Source organism: Melospiza georgiana, chromosome 4, assembly GCF_028018845.1.
Source record: "Melospiza georgiana isolate bMelGeo1 chromosome 4, bMelGeo1.pri, whole genome shotgun sequence".
Lineage (NCBI taxonomy): Eukaryota > Metazoa > Chordata > Aves > Passeriformes > Passerellidae > Melospiza > Melospiza georgiana.
The window spans coordinates 2,162,382-2,181,609 of record NC_080433.1 but is presented as its reverse complement, the minus strand read 5'-3'; the positions used below and the strand labels follow the sequence as shown (position 1 = coordinate 2,181,609).

The following is a 19,228-nucleotide window of genomic DNA, read 5'->3' as shown; positions in this document are numbered from 1 at the left end:
TTCATTGGCAGAGGATGAAGGAATAGTTTGGAGTTGGAAGGGTCTTTTTAAAGGTCATCCAGTCCAACCCTCCTGCCATGGGCAAAGACACCATCCCAGGCTGCTCCAGCCCCAGTGTCCAACCTTGGCCATTGCAGGGATCAGGGGCAGCCCCAGCTGCTCTGGGAATCCCTTCCCAAAATCCCACCCCAGGCTCCCTCTCCAGGGAATTCCCTCCATTCCCAGCTCTCCCAGCCTGCCATTGGATCCATCCCCACCCCGACTCCTCTCTAGGAAGGGATTTTGGGGTCTGGGGGCTTCACTGGGAACCTCAGCACTCCAGGAAGGGTCTCCCTTCCCTTCTCCATCCCCAACTTCCATAAAAATCCCTGGGGATGGATTCTGAGTGTCCCAAATCCCAGAATGGTTTGGGTGGGAAGGGCCCTTCAAGCCCATCCCATTCCAATGCCACCATCCCAGGCTGCTCCAGCCTGGCCTTGGGCACTGCAGGGCTCAGGGGCAGCCCCAGCTGCTCTGGCAATGCCAGCCCAGGCAGGAATTCCTCATTGCCAAGATGCCACCCATGGCTGCCCTCTGGCAGTGGGAGCCATTCCCTGGGTGCTGTCCCTGCAGGCCTTGTCCCCAGTCCCTCTGCAGCTCTGCTGGAGCCCCTGCAGGCCCTGCAATGTGCTGGGAGCTCTCCCTGGAGCCTGCCCTGCTCCAGGTGAGCACCCCCAGCTCTCCCAGCCTGGCTCCAGAGCAGGATCCATCCTCTCCTCACTCTCACCTGCTGCTCTGGGTTCAGATGTGAGACCATGTGAGCCGTGAGCTTGGTTTGAAGCAGAGGTGCAGAGTTTGGGATCACACTGCAGGAAGAAAAGCAGCCTCTTGATTGATTGAGCCCGAGGTTGGTGTAAACTGGCACCCATTTTTTTTATTGTTTATAAATTGGCACTATGCTTGTGCCATTGTTTTCTTGATCTTGCTCTCCCTTAGCCCTGGTGCTGCCCCTCTGGTCAGAGCCCAGCTCCAGGCACCATTCCTCACTCCTGCCATGTTCCTTCCACCCTTCTGCTGGATTTTTTGACATTTCTTCAGCTTCCTGGAAAAGTTTCAAAGTAAAAAAAAAAAAATATGGTGAGGAGTTGAAACCATGGGAGTCATCTGTCACCCAGCAGCCTTTTCAGAGCTCAGCCGCAGTCAGATGAAACAGCTTTTGGGTTTTCATTTTGATCCAAGGATCTGGAGTGGTGGATGGCACAGAGTGGCTGTAGATCTTCCAAGATGCTTTTAATTCAGCTTGCCTTGAAGACACGTACTTCACAGAAGTGTTTAAATATATTTATTAAATGTTTCACCCAGTCTTTAACAGAGGCATGCTTTTGTTGTTGCTGGGTGTTATCTGTAAATTAAGAAATGTTGCTTAATGAACCTACTTAAAACAAGCAGAGTCTCTCTTGCTTCCCCATCCCCTGTCTCTTAGCAACAGGATTTCTCCCTTTGCAATCCCTGGTACTTCAGGACCATATCTGCAATATCCTCTCTCATTCTTCTCACTTTACCCTTCCAGAAGCCTTGCTGTAAGATTTGAGGAACTTCATCAACCCCTTGACAGACGTAATAAAGCAGAAAAAGATAAAATCAAACAATCAGTCACTTGGGCAGTGTAAACTTTGCTGAATTCATCAGCAGTCTCTTAAGCTTGATAGTGTTTGTAATGAAAATTCCTCTCCTGTGAAGAAAACAGCAAGGAAAACCAGCTGGGGAGGAAACTGAGGGGGTTTTAGCTCCTTGAAACACACTCAGGGATTTGTAGGGATGTTGTACCCTCTCATTTATGAATATCTTTGATTGCACCAGACTTCCTCTATTTCCTAGCACGGAATTCACACCATGAATTGTTCCTATGTCACTGTGATATTTTCTAAAAATCCCTTTGCCAGGATTTCTTCTCCTGGAAAGCTGGGAAGCTTCAGCTTCTCCATGTTTTCCTCCTCTGGAATGTGATTTGGAGAATTGTTTACCCAGCATGTGAATTGTTTTTAATTAATGGCCAATCACAGCCCAGCTGTGTCAGACTCTCTGGTCAGTCATGGGTTTTTATTATTCATTCTTTTCTAGCCTTTTGATGTCTCCTTTCTCTTTCTTTAGTTTAGTTTTAGCATATCATTGTCATATAATACAATTCCATATAATACAACTCCATAGAATTCCATATAATATAATTCCATATAATTCCATAGAATAGAATAGAATAGAATAGAATAGAATAGAATAGAATAGAATAGAATAGAATAGAATAGTCTTCTGGGAACTTGGAGTCTATTCTCATCTCTCACCTCATCCTGAGGACCATCACAACACCACAACAACTGGTGACAACATTCCTAAATCAATCCAATGAGCAGGCTGCTGGGTTTATGTCCAGGGAACCTCCCAAGCAAACAGAAACATCCACTGCTTCCCCTTAAAATCCAACTGTTTCTGGTTTCTTTGTTCATTTTTGGTTCCTCCACGTGCTGGGAGTTCTGCGGAGCCGGAGGAGCTCCCGTGCTGCTTCTTCAGGGTTCTTGCTAAAATTAAAAATTAAAATCTCTTCCAGTGCGAGACTCGAGCCTGCTGGAAATCAAAGAGGACACAGAGCTGGATCCAGAGGAGAACAGTGCTGTCTTCATGGGGATCCTCATCAAGGGGCTGGCCAAGCTGAAGAAGATCCCAGAAACAGTGAAAGCCATCCAGGAGCGCTTGGAGCAGGAGCTCAAGCAGATCGTGAAGCGCTCCACCACCCAGGTGGCTGACAATGGCTACCAGAGAGGGGAGAACATTTCCCAGGAAAACCAGCCTAGGTAAGGAGATTTCAACTCTCAGCCCTCAGTTGCTGCAAGAAAAAAAAAAATTTAAAGTAGTCTTAATTGATAATATGGCTTGAAATGAGAAAATTCGGCTCGGTGATTTCGAGTGTAGCAGAGTCCAATTAAGCTGATGCAGGTGCAAAGCTTTGAAATCATGTATGGAACTAATTCCATCACCAATGTATGGCCAAGTCTCTAATTGTTTTACATTAATAGCAAGGTGTGGGAGCCAGCTGGGCACTGTGATTGTGCTGCTCCTCAGAATTCACTGCAAGTGGCCTTTGGAACACGAGGATTCCAGCAGGAATCTCTTCCAGCTGAAATATTCATCTCCACATTGTCGTGATCATTGTCCAAAGGGAATTAATGGCAGAAAAGTAAAGTGTGTATCTTCATTATGGGCAATATTTGTAGTGGAAAATCACTCCCAAGGAAAACATCAGCTGATAAAAACTCCTTTTTAAATTCCTCTCATTAGCACTGGTGGGGAAACAATTCTGTTTTGAAGACTTTGTAGAGTTACAGTGCTGATACAGTGAAAATAAGATTTTTTTAGATGGGTCAGAAGGCAGAATTTGAGTTTCCGATGCCAGGAGTGGAACATATTCTTGATCCTTGTTTTATGAACCAGTCTGGAGACGTTGTGTGGCTCCTGGTTGTCTGTTGGAATTGATAAATTGGATCAGGCCATATATCAATGCCATTAACCTGCCCAGAGGGTTGAGTGAGGCACACAAAGGTTTAATGGGTTTTGGCAGCTGTTGCAGAGTGTGAGCCTTGAAGATGCTCATGGAAAGTGTCCTGAATTCTTGTGGAGTACAGACATAATTAGAACTGGTTCTAAACCTAAATCACACCTGAAGTTTACAGCAAGCAGGTGAATTCATTTATATTGAAAAGAACAAATTACAGGATGGAGGGGTGTCCCCACCCCTTAAATTAGCTTCACTTTTTAAATCAAATCTCAGAGACTTTCCTACTGTCAGGGGAAAAATAAATCGGAACAACAAGGCCCTGCTGCTTCAACAGAGCTCTGTAAAACCCCAAATTTGAGCTCAGTGCAGTGCCCAGAACTGCTGAACTGTTCATTAGGCTGTCAGATGATCCCTGAAGTCCCTTCCAACCCAAACCATTCTGTGACCAAGGATGAGGCTGAGGACCTGCTTGGGGAAATTGTGGTGTAATTCCTTTTGAGACTCCATGCAGCAATGATTTAGAGCCCCTCTGGTTGTACAAGACAGAAATGATTTGTAGAACCTGGCTAGAAAAGCTGCAGATCTGATAACAGCCACTGCTGATCTCATTCTTGGTACTTTTAAAATTTAACTTTCTTTCCCTTCCTTCCTTAATAAGCTTTTCCAAGTAGCTTTGTGCTGCCATCTTTTACATTTGTGTATAAAAATATTGTTAATTGCTCCCAGATTTTTAAACTCCAGATTTTTCTAGTTTGTGATGACTCTTAGGGTGCTCTCTCAGATCGTCAGGGATGGATGGGATCTTGGCAATGAGGAATTCCTGCCTGGGCTGGCATTGCCAGAGCAGCTGGGGCTGCCCCTGATCCCTGCAGTGCCCAAGGCCAGGCTGGAGCAGCCTGGGATGGTGGCATTGGAATGGGATGGGCTTGAAGGGCCCTTCCCACCCAAACCATTCTGGGATTTGGGACACTCAGAATCCATCCCCAGGGATTTTTATGGAAGTTGGGGATGGAGAAGGGAAGGGAGACCCTTCCTGGAGTGCTGAGATTGCCAGTGAAGCCCCCAGATCCCAAAATCCCTTCCTAGAGAGGAGTCGGGGTGGGGATGGATCCAATGGCAGGCTGGGAGAGCTGGGAATGGAGGGAATTCCCTGGAGAGGGAGCCTGGGGTGGGATTTTGGGAAGGGATTCCCAGAGCAGCTGGGGCTGCCCCTGATCCCTGCAATGGCCAAGGCCAGGCTGGACACTGGGGCTGGAGCAGCCTGGGATGATCCTGAGGGTGTCCCCAATCCCATTCCCTGTTCCTGGGAGCACTGGGGGTGCTGCAGAAGGAGAAGCAGCAGCTCCTGCCCTGCCCTGGGCTCGCAGCTCCTGCTGGGCAGACTCAGAGCATGTGGTGGCTCCAAAGCTGCTGCAGGAAATGAGATGGAGCCTGTCTGTCAGAGCTACAAGTGCCTAACATATGGATTTGGGAAGTGTTATCTCCACGTTTTGGTGGGGTTATGTGGGGACTCGAGTTGCTCATTAAACGGCAGGGAGCTCCGGCAGGATTTTGCTGCTCTCCACCAGCAAAAAATGTGATGGTGCTGTATTGTATTTGCAGGGTGCTCCGTGGCAGGGAGGAATGATGAATTTGACTCCATGTTTTTAGAAGGTTAATTTATTATTTTATGATATTATATTATATTAAAGAATGCTAAACTTTACTATACTAAAGAACACAGAAAGGATACAGACAGAAGGCTAAAACGATAATAATGAAAACTCGTGAATCCTTCCAGAGACCCAACACAGCTTGGCCCCAATTGGCCAATGAGTCAAAATAATTCACGTTAAACCAATGAAACAATCACCTGTTGGATAAACAATCTCCAACCACATTCTAAAGGAGTAAAACACAGGAGAAGCAAATGAGATAATATTGTTTTCATTTTCCTCTGAAGCTTCTCAGCTTCCCAGGCGAAGAATCCTGGGTGAAGGGATTTTTCCAGAAAATGTGAATACCACAGTGCTGCCTCGTCACAAACTGTTCAGGACTTTGCAATGGTGCTTTAATTATGATAATTGGGCAATAGGGAACTATAGGAGCAGGTACAGTGCAGTGCATTTAGATGATGTTATAGCTCTAATAAATAGGAGTAAAACAATATAAGCTATATAGGGAGTACAATAGGCCTAAAATCATGGCAAGTGATGAGGGTTCATATTTTAGCTTTCTGTGATTTGAAACCTGCCATATTACTTTAATTAACTCAAAAAGAATTCCTTTTATCCTGGTTCTGTGGATAAGTTAGTTTTTATTGTCATACTTTTTTCTGGGGGAAGAGCAGGTTGTTTTCCTCCTTGCCTTCACAATGGGCTCTAATATTATGTTAGTCCAGTTTAATTACTGTGGAGTTATTAATGGGTTTTGTCTTCCCTGTAGCCCTACACAGGACATTTTTAAAGTGAGCAATCCTGATATAGGGAAGGGAACAAGGAGAAAAATCCTCAGGAATGTTCAGATACCAAACCTGAGCTGAAGTGAGTCCCTGTCACATTCACATTCTCTGGAAAAATCCCTTTCACCCAGGATTTTTTTCCCTGGGAAGCTGAGAAGCCTCAGAGAAAAAGGAAAACAATATTATCTCATTTGCTTCACCTGTGTTTTGCTGCTTTGGAATGTGGTTGGAGATTGTTTAACCACAGGTGATTTTTTCATTGGTATCATGTGAATTGTTTTAATTAATGACCAATCAGCGCCAAGTTGTGCCAGGACTCTGGAAGGGGTCACGAGTTTTTCATTAGTATCTTTTAGCCTTCTGTCTTTATCCTTTCTGTATTTTTTAGTATAACACAGTTTAATATTCTTTAATATAATATATAACAAAAAATAATAAATTTGCCTTCTGAGAACATGGAGTCAGATTCATCATTCCTTCCTGCCACAAGGACACTCCACAAATACAATAAGTCTCCTGAGCCCATCGAGAGGTGACCTCAGCATGTGACAAAACAGGACACGAACCCACAGTGCCCTGTCCCCCTGCCCTGCTGTGGGCCTGTGGAAGGTTCCAGAAGCTGAGCAGAGCTGTTTCTGTGCTTGCCAGGTTGCTGCTGGAGCTGCTGGAGCTGCTCTTTGACAAGTTCAACGCGGTGGCCGCCGCGCACGCCGTGGTGCTGGGCCACCTGCAGCAGACTGTGGCCTCCCCCTGCAGCCAGCACGACGGGGACATCAAGCTCTACGACATGGTGGACGTGTGGGTGAAGATCCAGGATGTCCTGCAGGTAAGGCTCGGGTTTCTGTGGTTGCGATGAACCCCAAGGTATTAAAAGTCTTTTTCCCCAGCCCCACGACTGAAGAAGAAGTCAAGATTCCTTGGTTCTGCTTTTCAAGGTTGTTTATTTGCTCTTATCTGTGACATTCTATCTCTGACCTGCTGAGGTCTGTCCAGGACCACAGCCTGTCCTTGGGGTGGTGTGTCTTGGTTTGAAAGCCAGGTGTCTGCTAAGGAAGGCAGGAGCCTCTCCTGAAATGGAGAATGTAAACCCTCCCCAGCCCTCCCAATTGCTATGAATTTTAAATTAAGAGGCTCTCCGGCAAAAAATATGGGAGCAGGAAATAACAGTTCTTTAATAGGGAAGAAAATAAAAGGATAAGATAAACAATGCTGTAAATTACACTGCCAGAGTCAGAACCCAACCTGACACCCTGTGGGTCAGGGTGTTGGTGTCAGTCCCATTGGAATTGTGGCTCAGCCCTCCTGCAGTGTCAGGGCTGGTTCTGCTGGAGCAGGGATCCTGTAGAAAGGTGCAGTCTCTTCCTCTGAAGATCCAGTGGAAGAGGAGGCAGCTGCTGTTCCTCTGGGGAATCCCATGGAGAAGCTGTGCTGGTGTTCCAGAATCTCCAGATTAGATCCAGGTAGGAATTCTTGGCTCCTCCCTCTGGGCTCCCATCTCCCAATGGGATGTTGTAGTTCTTATCAGCCATGCAGGGACATTCAATAGCTGTTATCAGCAGATGTCCCCTCCCAAGGGAGGAGTGATTATGGAAGAGATAAGGAAAACTGCCCAGTTGACAAAAGACAGCTGCCATACAGATGGAATACATCTTGCCTTTCAACCTGGAACATGGTGTTGGCTTTTTATACTAAGAACTTCCTGTCCTTTATTTACAATAATTTTCCAATACCTATCACCCATGTTAGAGAGTCTGTCTCTACTTTAAACCAATCCAGAAGTGCCACCATCACAGCAGAAGATGGAGGGCAAGAAGTAGGAGAAGGAGGACAGGACATGCCCAGATTCCTCCATCTTGCCTCTTGAACCCCCATTCTAAATCCCCAAAATTCTACTTTTTCACCCTGTGACTAATTCACTATCATTCTACTCACACTCTTGTGGCTTGTAACTCCTCACATAAGGTTGGGAATTGTTTCCATGGGCTAAAATCACAGGCACAGGTGTTTGTGACTCTGTGCCAGGGTCTCTGAGCCCCCTGCCAGGGTCTGGAATCACCCAGGGCAGCCAGAGGAGTGTCCTGGGTTCTGACAGGTAAGAATCCCTCAGGTGGCACATTTTCAGCTTGCAGCTATAACAAATAAAATATAATACAAAAAAAACCCCATAAAAAAAAAAAAAAATTACAAAACCCCTTCAGAACCATGCCAGAGAATACCTGTCGTGCTCAAAACTCAGCAGTGCTGGGATTTAGCTTTGCTTTTTTTTGCTAAGTGGCCACATTTACAACAGATTGTAAAACTCCAAAGAGCTTAAATATCAGCAAAAAAAAATTCCTGTGGATTCATCCTTATGGCGTTTGGAAAGGTTGATTCCTTTTGCCTACCAAGTGATTTATCAGCAGCTTTCAAAGTGACATTTTTGTTCTGTGTTACCATGTCATGCCTGTCTTATAAAGTGTCACAGCTCTAATGGCTTGTCTTCTGCTGTCATTATGGCTGGCTTTAGGCAGCTCAGACACTTGCTGCCGGCGTGTTTGCAGCAAATTCTTATTTGATTCTTCCTCTTAACTGCAAGAGACTAAAGCTGTGCCTTGCTTAGGCTTTATTCAGGTGCTGTGCCTCTCACCCAGGGATCTGAGGTTCTCTCAAGCAGCAGAGCTCTCATCTGTCACATCTCTGTTCTCTCATTCTTGCTGGGTTGTATGTTTTGTGTTACACTAAACACACGTTTGGTATATTTTTATTTATTTCTTTATTTGGAGATTACCTTTATACATAGTGCACAGATGTGGAACTTCACCTGCCATGTGATAGAGGAGGTTGTGGCCTTCCCATTTGCTGGAAAAATCCCTTCACTTAGGATTTTTCTCCTGGGAAGCTGAGAAGCTTCAGAGAAAAAGCAAAACAATATTATCTGATTTACTTTTCTTGTGTTGTGCTTTTTTGGAATGTGGTTAGAAAGTGTTTACTGACAGGTGATTGTTTCATTAGAGTTTTGGTGTGAATGTTTTGATTCAATGGCTAATGAGTATTAAGTTGTGTCAGGGCTCTGGAAAGAGAGTAATGAGTTTTCATTATTATTTTTTAAACCTTTTATAAGTATCTTTTCTATATTCTTTAGTATAGTTTAGTATAGCATTTTTTAATACAATATAGTATCTTAAAATAATGAATTAGCCTTCTGAGAGCATGGAGTCAGATTCATCATTTCTTCCTTCCACAAGAATCCCAACAAATAAGACAGGAGGTCAAAGAAGTGAGCCTGGCATTATTTACAGGAGGTGGAAGGATTTATGTTGGTCATTCCAGCTGTGGGCTGGTGATGGAAAATGCTCTCTGCCTCCTGCCCTGAGTCACTTTTTCAGTTTTGGGGCTGGTTTGTTGCTGTTGTTCTGCAGGATTGTTTGACTGTTGCAGTGATTTTGTTTTTCCTTACCCAAATATCCCAATGACTTTAAATACTTGGATATGATAAATGCAAGGTGTGGGTCTTCAATCCCCTTCACTGACTCCTTACCCACAGATTTGTCTGTCTAGAGGAATTACTATCAAAGGAATCTCCATCACTTTTCCCTATGCCACAAACTTGCAGCTCCTTTCACAGAATTTACAGAATTCACAGAATTTGACAGAATTCACAGAATTCAAGACCATGGAGTCCAACCCAACCCCTCAGGCAGGCCCTGGCACCCAGTGCCACCTCCAGGCTGGTTAAACACCCCCAGGGATGGTGACTGCACCCCCTCAGTTCAGCCATTGCAGAACTTTCTCCCCCTTGCTGGAAAAGCTTTTTGCTGCTCTCCAAGCTGGATTTCCCTTGGTGCAGTTTGGGATACCGTTCTTGCAAAAATTTGCCTGGAAATGTTCAGCCAGAGGTTCAGGAGGGGTTTTCCGAGCAACAGAAATGTCACAGAACTGAAGTGGGAATAAATAAGGGAAGAATAAAAGGTAAGAATTAAATTTAAGGATATGTGGGATGGGTTTGGGATGGGGAATCTGCAGCCATCTTCCTGTGACCTATGGGGCCCAGAAAAACTTTTGAGTTCTGCAGATTTTGCCCCAGAAAGACAAAACCTTAGAGTAAGAGCACTCCCAAGACTGATCCTTCAGTGCAGCAGAACATCAAGTCTGGATATTCCTGTCCTCTGTGGGAGTTTGGGATGGGTTCAGCCCTGGTGTGGGGTGAAATTTGGAGTGATTTCCATTGGCTGTTCCTGAGCAGCATTGCTAGAACTCAAATCTGTGGAGGTGTGAGCACTCCAAGTGCTTTCTGTGCTGGGCAGACAATGCCTGACCAAGATCTCTGAGAAAAGTGTGCCAAGAAAAACAAAACCAACCCCCTTGGAAAGGTTTCATTGTTCTTGGGTGCCAGGGGGAGTGAGAAAAGCTTCCAGAAGAGCTTTTACAATGCATAAAAGCAGCACTTTAACATCCATAATCTCTTGCTGGTTTAAGGTAAGAGATGAGCATTGACTGGCATGAAAGGGAGAAAATGCTGAATTTCTTTGTTCAAAATCCTGTTGGTGTTTGTACCTTAGTTCCACTGGAGTGGCTTAAAATATTTTTACCTCAGAGTGTAAGAAAACCTTTGATCCCAAAGCCTAAATTATCTCTAACCTGCTTTTCTGTGTAAGGATAATTTTTGGTGAGGAAATCCTATATATGCAGCAGAGGGAGCAGAAAACTCAGTTTTAAAAGTGTTTAAAGCTGATGGGGGAGGCTGAAAACTTGTGGGAGTGGATCAGGGAAGTGATGCAATTCCTTCAAATGCCAATGATGCAATTCCTTCAAATGCAAATTATGCAATTCCTGCAAATCCCAATCAATGGAATTCCTTCAAATCCCAATCAATGCAATTCCTTCAAATTCTAATGATGCAATTCCTTCAAATCCCAATCAATGGAATTCCTTCAAATCCCAATCAATGGAATTCCTACAAATCCCAATCAATGCAATTCCTTCAAATTCCAGTGAATGGAATTCCTACAAATGCAAATGATGCAATTCCTTCAAATCCCAATGAATGGAATTCCCTCAAATGCAAGTGATGCAATTCCTTCAAATCCCAATGAATGGAATTCCTACAAATGCAAATGAATGGAATTCCTACAAATGCAAATGATGCAATTCCTTCAAATCCTAATGATGCAATTCCTTCAAATCCCAATGAATGGAATTCCTTCAAATCCCAATGAATGGAATTCCTACAAATGCAAATGATGCAATTCCTTCAAATCCCAATGATGCAATTCCTTCAAATCCCAATGAATGGAATTCCTTCAAATCCCAATGAATGGAATTCCTACAAATGCAAATGATGCAATTCCTTCAAATCCCAATGAATGGAATTCCTACAAATGCAAATGATGCAATTCCTTCAAATCCCAATGGATGGAATTCCTTCAAATGCAAGTGATTTGATGCAATTCCTTCAAATCCCAATGAATACAATTCCTTCAAATCCCAGTGAATGGAATTTAGTCAGCACAGCAGAACAATCTCACACAAGTGGAATCTACAGGGATAATGTTCTGTACCTGTGCATTGTGCATCTCTGCGTGTGAAATTCAGGAAAATTCATGTTACATCTCTCCATGCCTTCACCAAATAACAGGAGCTCGTGGTGGGCAGCAAATTGGGGTTTGTGGGGGAGGAGTTGTTTTCTACAGCTCATTTTTGGAGCTGAATTTCTGCGTCTCTCCCTAATAACTGCACCAGGCACTCTGATGTAGTGTGAGAGGTGGCTCAGTGTTGAGCAGTGTTGAGGTACAAAACACGCAGATATGAAATATTTTTGACCTTCTTAGAGAATGGAGGAGTAGCACAGAACACAGAGTGACCTTTTCCAGTTGGTAGGGGAGTGTTAGAAAACAAACAAACAAACAAAAGCAGTTTGTCAAAATATTAGAGCAGCCTTGTTCAGGAAAACACCATTTGAAGTTAATTCCCTGTCTCACAGCCAGCATAGCCCTTGGTCATGTTGTTCCATCAGTGAGAGAAGAGGGAAATTTGTTTAAATTTTAACTTAAATTTGGCATTTTGTGTGGAGCTAATTGAGCTCTGTCACTGACATATTTTATGAAAATTCCTTTTGCCAGGATTTTTTCTCCTGAGAAGCTGGGAAGCTTCAGCTTCTCCATGTTTTGCTGCAGGGGGACTGGGGACAAGGCCTGCAGGGACAGCACACAGGGAATGGCTCCCACTGCCAGAGGGCAGCCATGGGTGGCATCTTGGCAATGAGGAATTCCTGCCTGGGCTGGCATTGCCAGAGCAGCTGGGGCTGCCCCTGATCCCTGCAATGCCCTAGGAGGGATTGGAGCACCCTGGGATAGGGGAGGTGTCCCTGGAATGAGCTTGGAGGTCCCTTCCCACCCAAACTGCTCTGGGATTCTGGGATTTGGGACAGTCAGAATCCATCCTGGGGGATTTTTATGGAAAATGGGGATAGAAAAGAGAGGAGAAGGGAAGGGAGACCCTTCATGGTTTGCTGAGATTCCCAGTGAAGCCCCTGGGTCCATGAATGCCTTGGAGAGGAGATGGATCCAATGTCAGGCTGGGAGGGATGGGAATGTTCCCCTGGAGCAGGGAAGGCTCCAGGGAGAGCTCCCAGCACATTGCAGGGCCTGCAGGGGCTCCAGGAGAGCTGCAGAGGGACTGGGGACAAGGCCTGCAGGGACAGCACCCAGGGAATGCTGCAGGACCCTGCTGCAGGAGAAGCCACCAGTGACTTGTCCTGTTGGTGACATGACCAGGTAACAGCTCAGGCTGGAGCTGTTTGCCTCCAATGAAGAGATCTTCACTCCTTTCTTAGTGCTGAATTTGTAGTTGATGATTGCCAATTTTTGGGGGTCTGTATTTTTCTCCCTCCCACAGGAGAGAGGGAAATTCACACCTATTTTCTCTGGGACATAAATCTTTAGCAGGCTCTCTGGTGAGCTGTCTGCTGAGAAGACACTGACAATTAATATGTTCCTTTTTTGGGGTTTTTTCTGTCTAATGCTTTCCTGTGTTTTCCAAAATTGGTGTCATTTAGCAGCCCAAACATTGCTGAAACCATAAGGAAACTGGGGAGGGAGGAACTGAAGCCTCCTCTCTGCCCACACACTCCTGTTGTGCTGCTGCAGAGCTGGAGACAGCAGACACTGAGCCTGGAGAAACCTCTCCTAAGGATGCTCCACCATCCTCATATCCTTCCTTATCCAAAGGAATGGCATTGGAGGGAGGGAGCAGGGAAATTAAATAATTTTGTGCCTCACATCTGGGCATGGTGCTGGGCAGGGGAGTGATCTTGCAGAAAAGCTGCATTTAAATTGCATTTGCTGGGTCACACTTGGCCAGGAGTCCTGGGAGAGCGTTTGGAGATGAATTTCATGGCTCTGCTGTGGGAATCTGAGTAGTTGTCTGGTTTTTAAGGGAATTAATGGCATAAAATCCTGGTTCCCTTGGGCACCCAGGTGAGTTCAGTTTGGAGCTAGAGCAGAGGCTGGGCAGAGTTGCAGAATAAAGCAGGGATTTATGGAAAGGATCCATGGCTGCACCTTGGGCAGCAGCAGAGCCCAGCCAGGGCTGCACCCAAGATGAACCAAAACGGCCCCAAAATGCACGAGCGCTGCCGGGGTCTGTCCCTGGGATCAGCTCTGCTCCATTTGCACCTTGCAGTTCATTGTCCCATTGCAGCTTTAGCCCAGGCAGTCCCACCCTGCTTGTTTTTCTCTCTGCAGCCCACGGGGTTTGTGCTCCTGGGCTGAGATTTGGCTCATTTGTTGTGGTATTTGCTGGGTGCCCAGGATGAAGGAGGAAATGGTGAATCTGACTCCATGTTCTCAGAAGGATAATTTATTATTTTATGATATTATTTTTAAGTATACTGTACTAAATATTATAATAAAGAATAGAGAAAGGATACAGACAGAAGGCTAAAAGATAATAATGAAAACTCCTGACTCCTTCCAGAGTCTCAACACCGCTTGGCACTGATTGGTCATTAAGTCAAAACAATTCCCATGAAACCAATGGAACAATCACCTGTGGATAAACAATCTGCAGCCACATTCCAAAGCAGCAAAACACAGCAGAAGCAAATGAGATAATATTGTTTTCCTTTATCTCTGAGGCTTCTCAGCTTCCCAGGAGAAGAAATCCTGGCAAAGGGACCTTTCCAGAAAATATGACAGTGACCATTTGGTCCCCAGCTGGAGCAGGAATTGTTTTGTCTCCCTGCTCTGTGCACAGAGCTCACCATCCCATAATGTGAAGCCCAGACCCACACACTAAAGCAGCACAGAATGGGAAAAATATAAAAACTAAACCTGAGGCATCAGGGCAGCCTCATTTCCTCGGTGGGAAAGGTGTGGAGAGGTTTCAGCTCCATCCCACCTCTGCCATCCCTCTGTTCCTTTCCCCAGCCCAGATGTTCTCCTTGCTCTGGCAGGATTTTCCTCTAAAATCAGGAATCTGATTTGAAGGAGCTGATTTGGCCAAGGTTTGCTTTTGTGCTCTCTCAGGTCCCTGAACTGTGGCAGGACTGGCACAGCAGCAGGCGAGGGAGGGAAGGCGCCATGGAAAAAGGAAGAGAAAAGGCAAGGGAAAGGTTTTTCTTCCAGCTGAAGCTGCTCCCTGGAGCTGCTCATGGAAAACCCAAGTGGTTTTTGCTGGTGGCTCAGCACAGGTATAAACCTTTCCATTTAAAAGCATGTTTGTGGCACAGTTGGTGCTCAGAAAGTCAAATCAGCTCTTTGCATAAGAGCTGTTAATGTGCCATAAATCCTGGCTGGAGTGCCAGAGCAATCTCTGAAATTGCTGCAAGTTCACCAGGTGATGGTTTGAACCCACAGCAGTTATTTTGCACAAAGTGGCTCTACAGATATTTGTGGTCACCCTCCAAATAATGGGCCTGACAATCTTTGTGGTTCTTTTAAAATGGTCTGAAGTGTGTGGAGCTGCTGCCCTTGGACTGGTTTGGCTCATTAATGCTCATCTCCTTGAGAGAATGTTGGTCATAAAGGGGATTTGTGTGCAGCTTTAAAAAACAAACACAGCTTCACTCAGGCTCCAGCAGGAGACAGCGAGGAGGGAGAATTCCACCCTTCAGAATGCTGATATTTAAAAATGGAATTTAAATAATTAGAGTAGGTCACTTGATGCTTTTCCCTCCTCCCCTGTTATTTGACATGAGCTCAGCACATGCAGGAATAAATCCAGCAGGGTGTTACAGTGTTTTCTGCAAATATGTGCTGCTAAGAACATGAGAATTTCTGGGGAAATTTATGGCCCAGGAAGAGTTTCATCTTTCTGGATCTAGAAAAGGACGAGCTGATTTTGCAGGAAGGTATTTTTTTAAATTTTGGCCTTCCAAGAAGGTTTGTAATGTCATGCCTCCCCTCTCTATTAAAATGTTTTATAGCTTTGCTCCAATTTACCAAAAAAATTCAAGTCTTTTTGCAATTTCAAACAGCAAAAAAATTGGTAATTTTGTTAAGCTCTTAAGAAGAATGCAATTGGAATTTGGGATGGTGGAAATGGCTTGGATACAGGAGAAAAAACGTGTTGGGAAGTGCAGAGAAATATCATGGAATCAATTGCAATAGCAATGGCATCCTGGCCTTTTAATAACAGAGAATATGAAGTAGAAATGGCCCAGATTGATGTGTTTTCTCTTTGACAGGATGATCCTGGCTGAGCTCTGCTCAAAACTAACTGAATTATGTGGTAACAGGTACCTGGATGAGCTCCAGAGCTGAGCTGGCTGCAGACACTGGATTCCTTTCTTTCCCAGGATGGCCCTTGGTGACCAAGCTGTGCCATTTTTGATTTTATATTCTGTTAGCAGGGTGACAAAGCAGAATTTTCCTCCCATACTCCTGCATTAACAGCTTTTGTTTGGACACTTTTTATCCTGGAGCTGTTGATCCAATGCATTTCACAAACACCAACATTTATGCTGAAGTTCAAAGAAATCAAGCCCAGAATAAAAATTACGTGTTTGAACAATGCACAAAAATTATTTGTTTGAACAGTCACTTGTGCAGCTCATTGCAGAGGAGGTCAATGGGCTTTGGGGGAAATTTTAAAAAATATTAACTCCTTTAATAAGATATTTGCAAGTTTACGAGCAAGGAAAAAAATTCATCATCTTTGTTCCATGCTGTAGAGCATCAGACTGCTCTGAACTTCATTTAAGGTGGATTTTCCTTTTAATTGTTTATCACATTTAGTTTTATTATAGTTTTAAAGGGGTTTTTAGAGTTTATGCCTAAATATTCATGCAACTCAACCCATGTGAGTTAAAAGCAACTTCAGCTCTGCTGAAGGTGCTGAAAAAGGTGCCCAAATTCTTGGAGAGAGAAATAATTTCAAAAAGCTGTTTGGTGGAGTTGTGAAAGTCAAAGTCAGCTCTGCTGGGTGTTAGGCTGAGAGGAAAAGGTTGGGAAAGCAGGATAGGGAATGACACATTCCCTACTTTGATATTTGGCAGTTGGCACAAAACCTGTGCCTTGTGAACCCTGGGCCATCCTTAAATCCTTTTTAATTGATACAACTTGAGAGCACAGAATTTTTTTCAGCTTTTTTTCCCCCAGTGATGCCACTTGGAAGCTTTGCTTTCTCAAGTTGGAAGATTCTCTGACAAGGACTGAGAGGGGTGTGAAGTGACCATCACACCTGATGAGACTCTGTGATTCCAACAGGAATGTGAGTTTTGCAAATAAAGGATGCAGGATTCCCACCCTGTGCAGGGCTTGTTAGCCTTCATCTTCTTAGGGATGATAAATATTGGGATGATGTGGAAAAAATGGAAATTCTGCTGCAGATTTGTGCAGTATCTTTTTTTTTTAACCATTTTTGAACAGATTTGTCAACTCTGGTGTGGATTTTTTTGTCCTCGGTTTTCTGTCAGTGTCTGCTACACTTCATCCCTGCTGTCAGCTGGAATTAGGAGGTGCTACAAGGAGTGCATCAGCATTTGTGGACATGTTTTATGGGACTATAAACCTCTCTTTTGATATGCTGAGCTCATACTTGTCCCTGTGTGAGTGCCTTTAAAGGCAGTGACTGGTTCTGATGCCTTGAGAAAGCTGAGCTGGGACAGAGGCTGGGCAGAGTTCCAGAACAAAGCAGGGATTTATTCTAAGGAGCTTCAACATCCATTTTCCTCCATGGCTGCACCTTGGGCAGCAGCAGAGCCCAGCCAGGGCTGCACCCAAGATGAACCAAAACGGCCCCAAAATGCACGAGCGCTGCCGGGGTCTCTCCCTGGGATCAGCTCTGCTCCATTTGCACCTTGCAGTTCATTGTCCCATTGCAGCTTTAGCCCAGGCAGTCCCACCCTGCTTGTTTTTCTCTCTCCAGCCCACAGGGTTTGTGCTCCTGGGCTGAGATTTGGGGCATTTGTTGTGGTATTTGCTGGGTGCCCAGGATGAAGGAGGAAATGATGAATCTGACTCCCATGTTCTCAGAAGGCTGATTTATTATGATATTATACTAAAGAATACTATAATAAACTATACTAAAGGATACAGACAGAAGGCTGAAAGATAATAATGAAAACTCCTGACTCCTTCCAGAGTCCCAACACAGCCTGGCTCTGATTGGCCTAAGAGTGAAAACAATTCACATGAAACCAGTGAAACAATCACCTGTTGGATAAACAATGTCCAAACACATATTTTCTGGAAAAATCCCCTTGCCCACAATTTCTCTCCTGGGAAGCTGAGAAGCCTCAGAGTAAAAGGAAAACAATATTATCTCATTTGCTTCTCCTGTGTTTTGCTGCTTTGGAATGTGGCTGGAGATTGTTTATCCAACGGGTGATTGTTTCATTGGTTTCATGTGAGTTGTTTTCACTCTTTGACCATTCAGGGTCAGGCTGTGTTGGGACTCTGGAAGGAGTCACAAGTTTTCATTATTATCTTTTAGCCTTCTGTCTGTATCCTTTCTGTATTCTTTGGTATAGTTTAGTTTAGCATTCTTTAATATAATATAGTATCATAAAATAATAAATTAGCCTTTTGAGAACATGGAGTCAGATTCATCATTCCTTCCTTCATCTGGGAACGCCACAAATACAATACAGTAGTACAAAAAAGAAAACAGAGTCAGGATAGACCTGACACCTTGAATGTAATGAAATTCCTTGGAAAGCTCTTTGGGGTCTTCATTTACTGGCAGAGACTGAGGAATTGTGGCTGTGGCTGTGCCCTGGTTGAAGCTGGGAGCTACAATCTGATTAAAAAACAACAGTGGTGCATTGTTAATCCATATTTTCCCGTCAGAAAAGCTGCACTCCCTCTGCTTTGCATTGCCTTGGAAAAAAACCCAAAATATTAAAGGAGAGAAGGAAAAATCCCTGTGTGCTCCACTCTGTGGGCCCAATGCTTTTACTGAGTGGAGCTTTGCCCTTTATTTTTAGTGCTCCAGAGCCCTGGAATGTCACTGATCACTCCTTGCCACAGCTCCTGTGGGTGAAATGTTATTTTCCAGTGGAAAATGTGGTGCTGGTGGTGCCCACTATTCCCAGTGCAGCCCTGACTGAGGGGCTCTGCAAAGTGCTGTAAAATTAATTCTCAATGTGTTAGCTCAGACCTTGCTTTTCTGCAGTTTCTGGTGAGCCACCCTGTGAATTTCTGTGATGGATGAGGTTTTCCAAAAAGAGCCAAAGGCATTTAGGATCTAACTCCCTTGGCAATCTAGTGGGAATTGGACAACTAATTACTTTGGATTCTTTGGAAAATCCCAGATCTAATTTTATATTATAATAACATGATTTTAAAGGAAGGTAAACCTCCAAGAAAAACAACATTTGGTGTAGTTTTTTTCCTTTTTTTAATAGACGCTAGAGCTGTTTTTCTGACCAACTCTCCTGTGTTGAGGCTCCTTTGGAAAAGGCTTGGAGCAGGAGGTTGGATGGATGGGCTGGATGTGTCTTTTCCAAGGGCTGACCCGTGCAACACCTGAGATGAAAACTCTTGTCTGATGCACTCCAATTGCACAGAGGTTAATTGTGTCATTAATTTCCTCTCCTGGGCTCAAACAGTTGGAATTTGCTGCCCGTGACAGGGAGAATAATCCAAATTAGTTACACCTCCCAGCAGGTCAGTAAATAAATAAATCAGAGCTGTCCCTTCAGTGCAGTAGCCAGGATCTGTCTGGTTTTACTGACAAAGGACACTGGAACAGCACAGAATTATCTGGGACACAGGAAAGGGATGATCTCACTTTATTACAGGCATTGGGTGCTCATTCCCTCGCTGCTTAATCAGGGTGGT

The 19,228-nt window shown here is 44.5% G+C and overlaps 1 protein-coding gene across 1 annotated transcript in view; it reads left to right on the top strand.

The window, feature by feature from the left end:
• EXOC4 (exocyst complex component 4) overlaps window positions 1-19,228 on the top strand; it is a 356,413-nt gene that overhangs the window by 55,339 nt on the left and 281,846 nt on the right. The window contains exons 6-7 of the mRNA XM_058023506.1: window positions 2,582-2,825; window positions 6,615-6,792. Coding sequence (XP_057879489.1) covers window positions 2,582-2,825; window positions 6,615-6,792 — 422 coding nt within the window. The remainder of the gene's footprint in view (window positions 1-2,581; window positions 2,826-6,614; window positions 6,793-19,228) is intronic.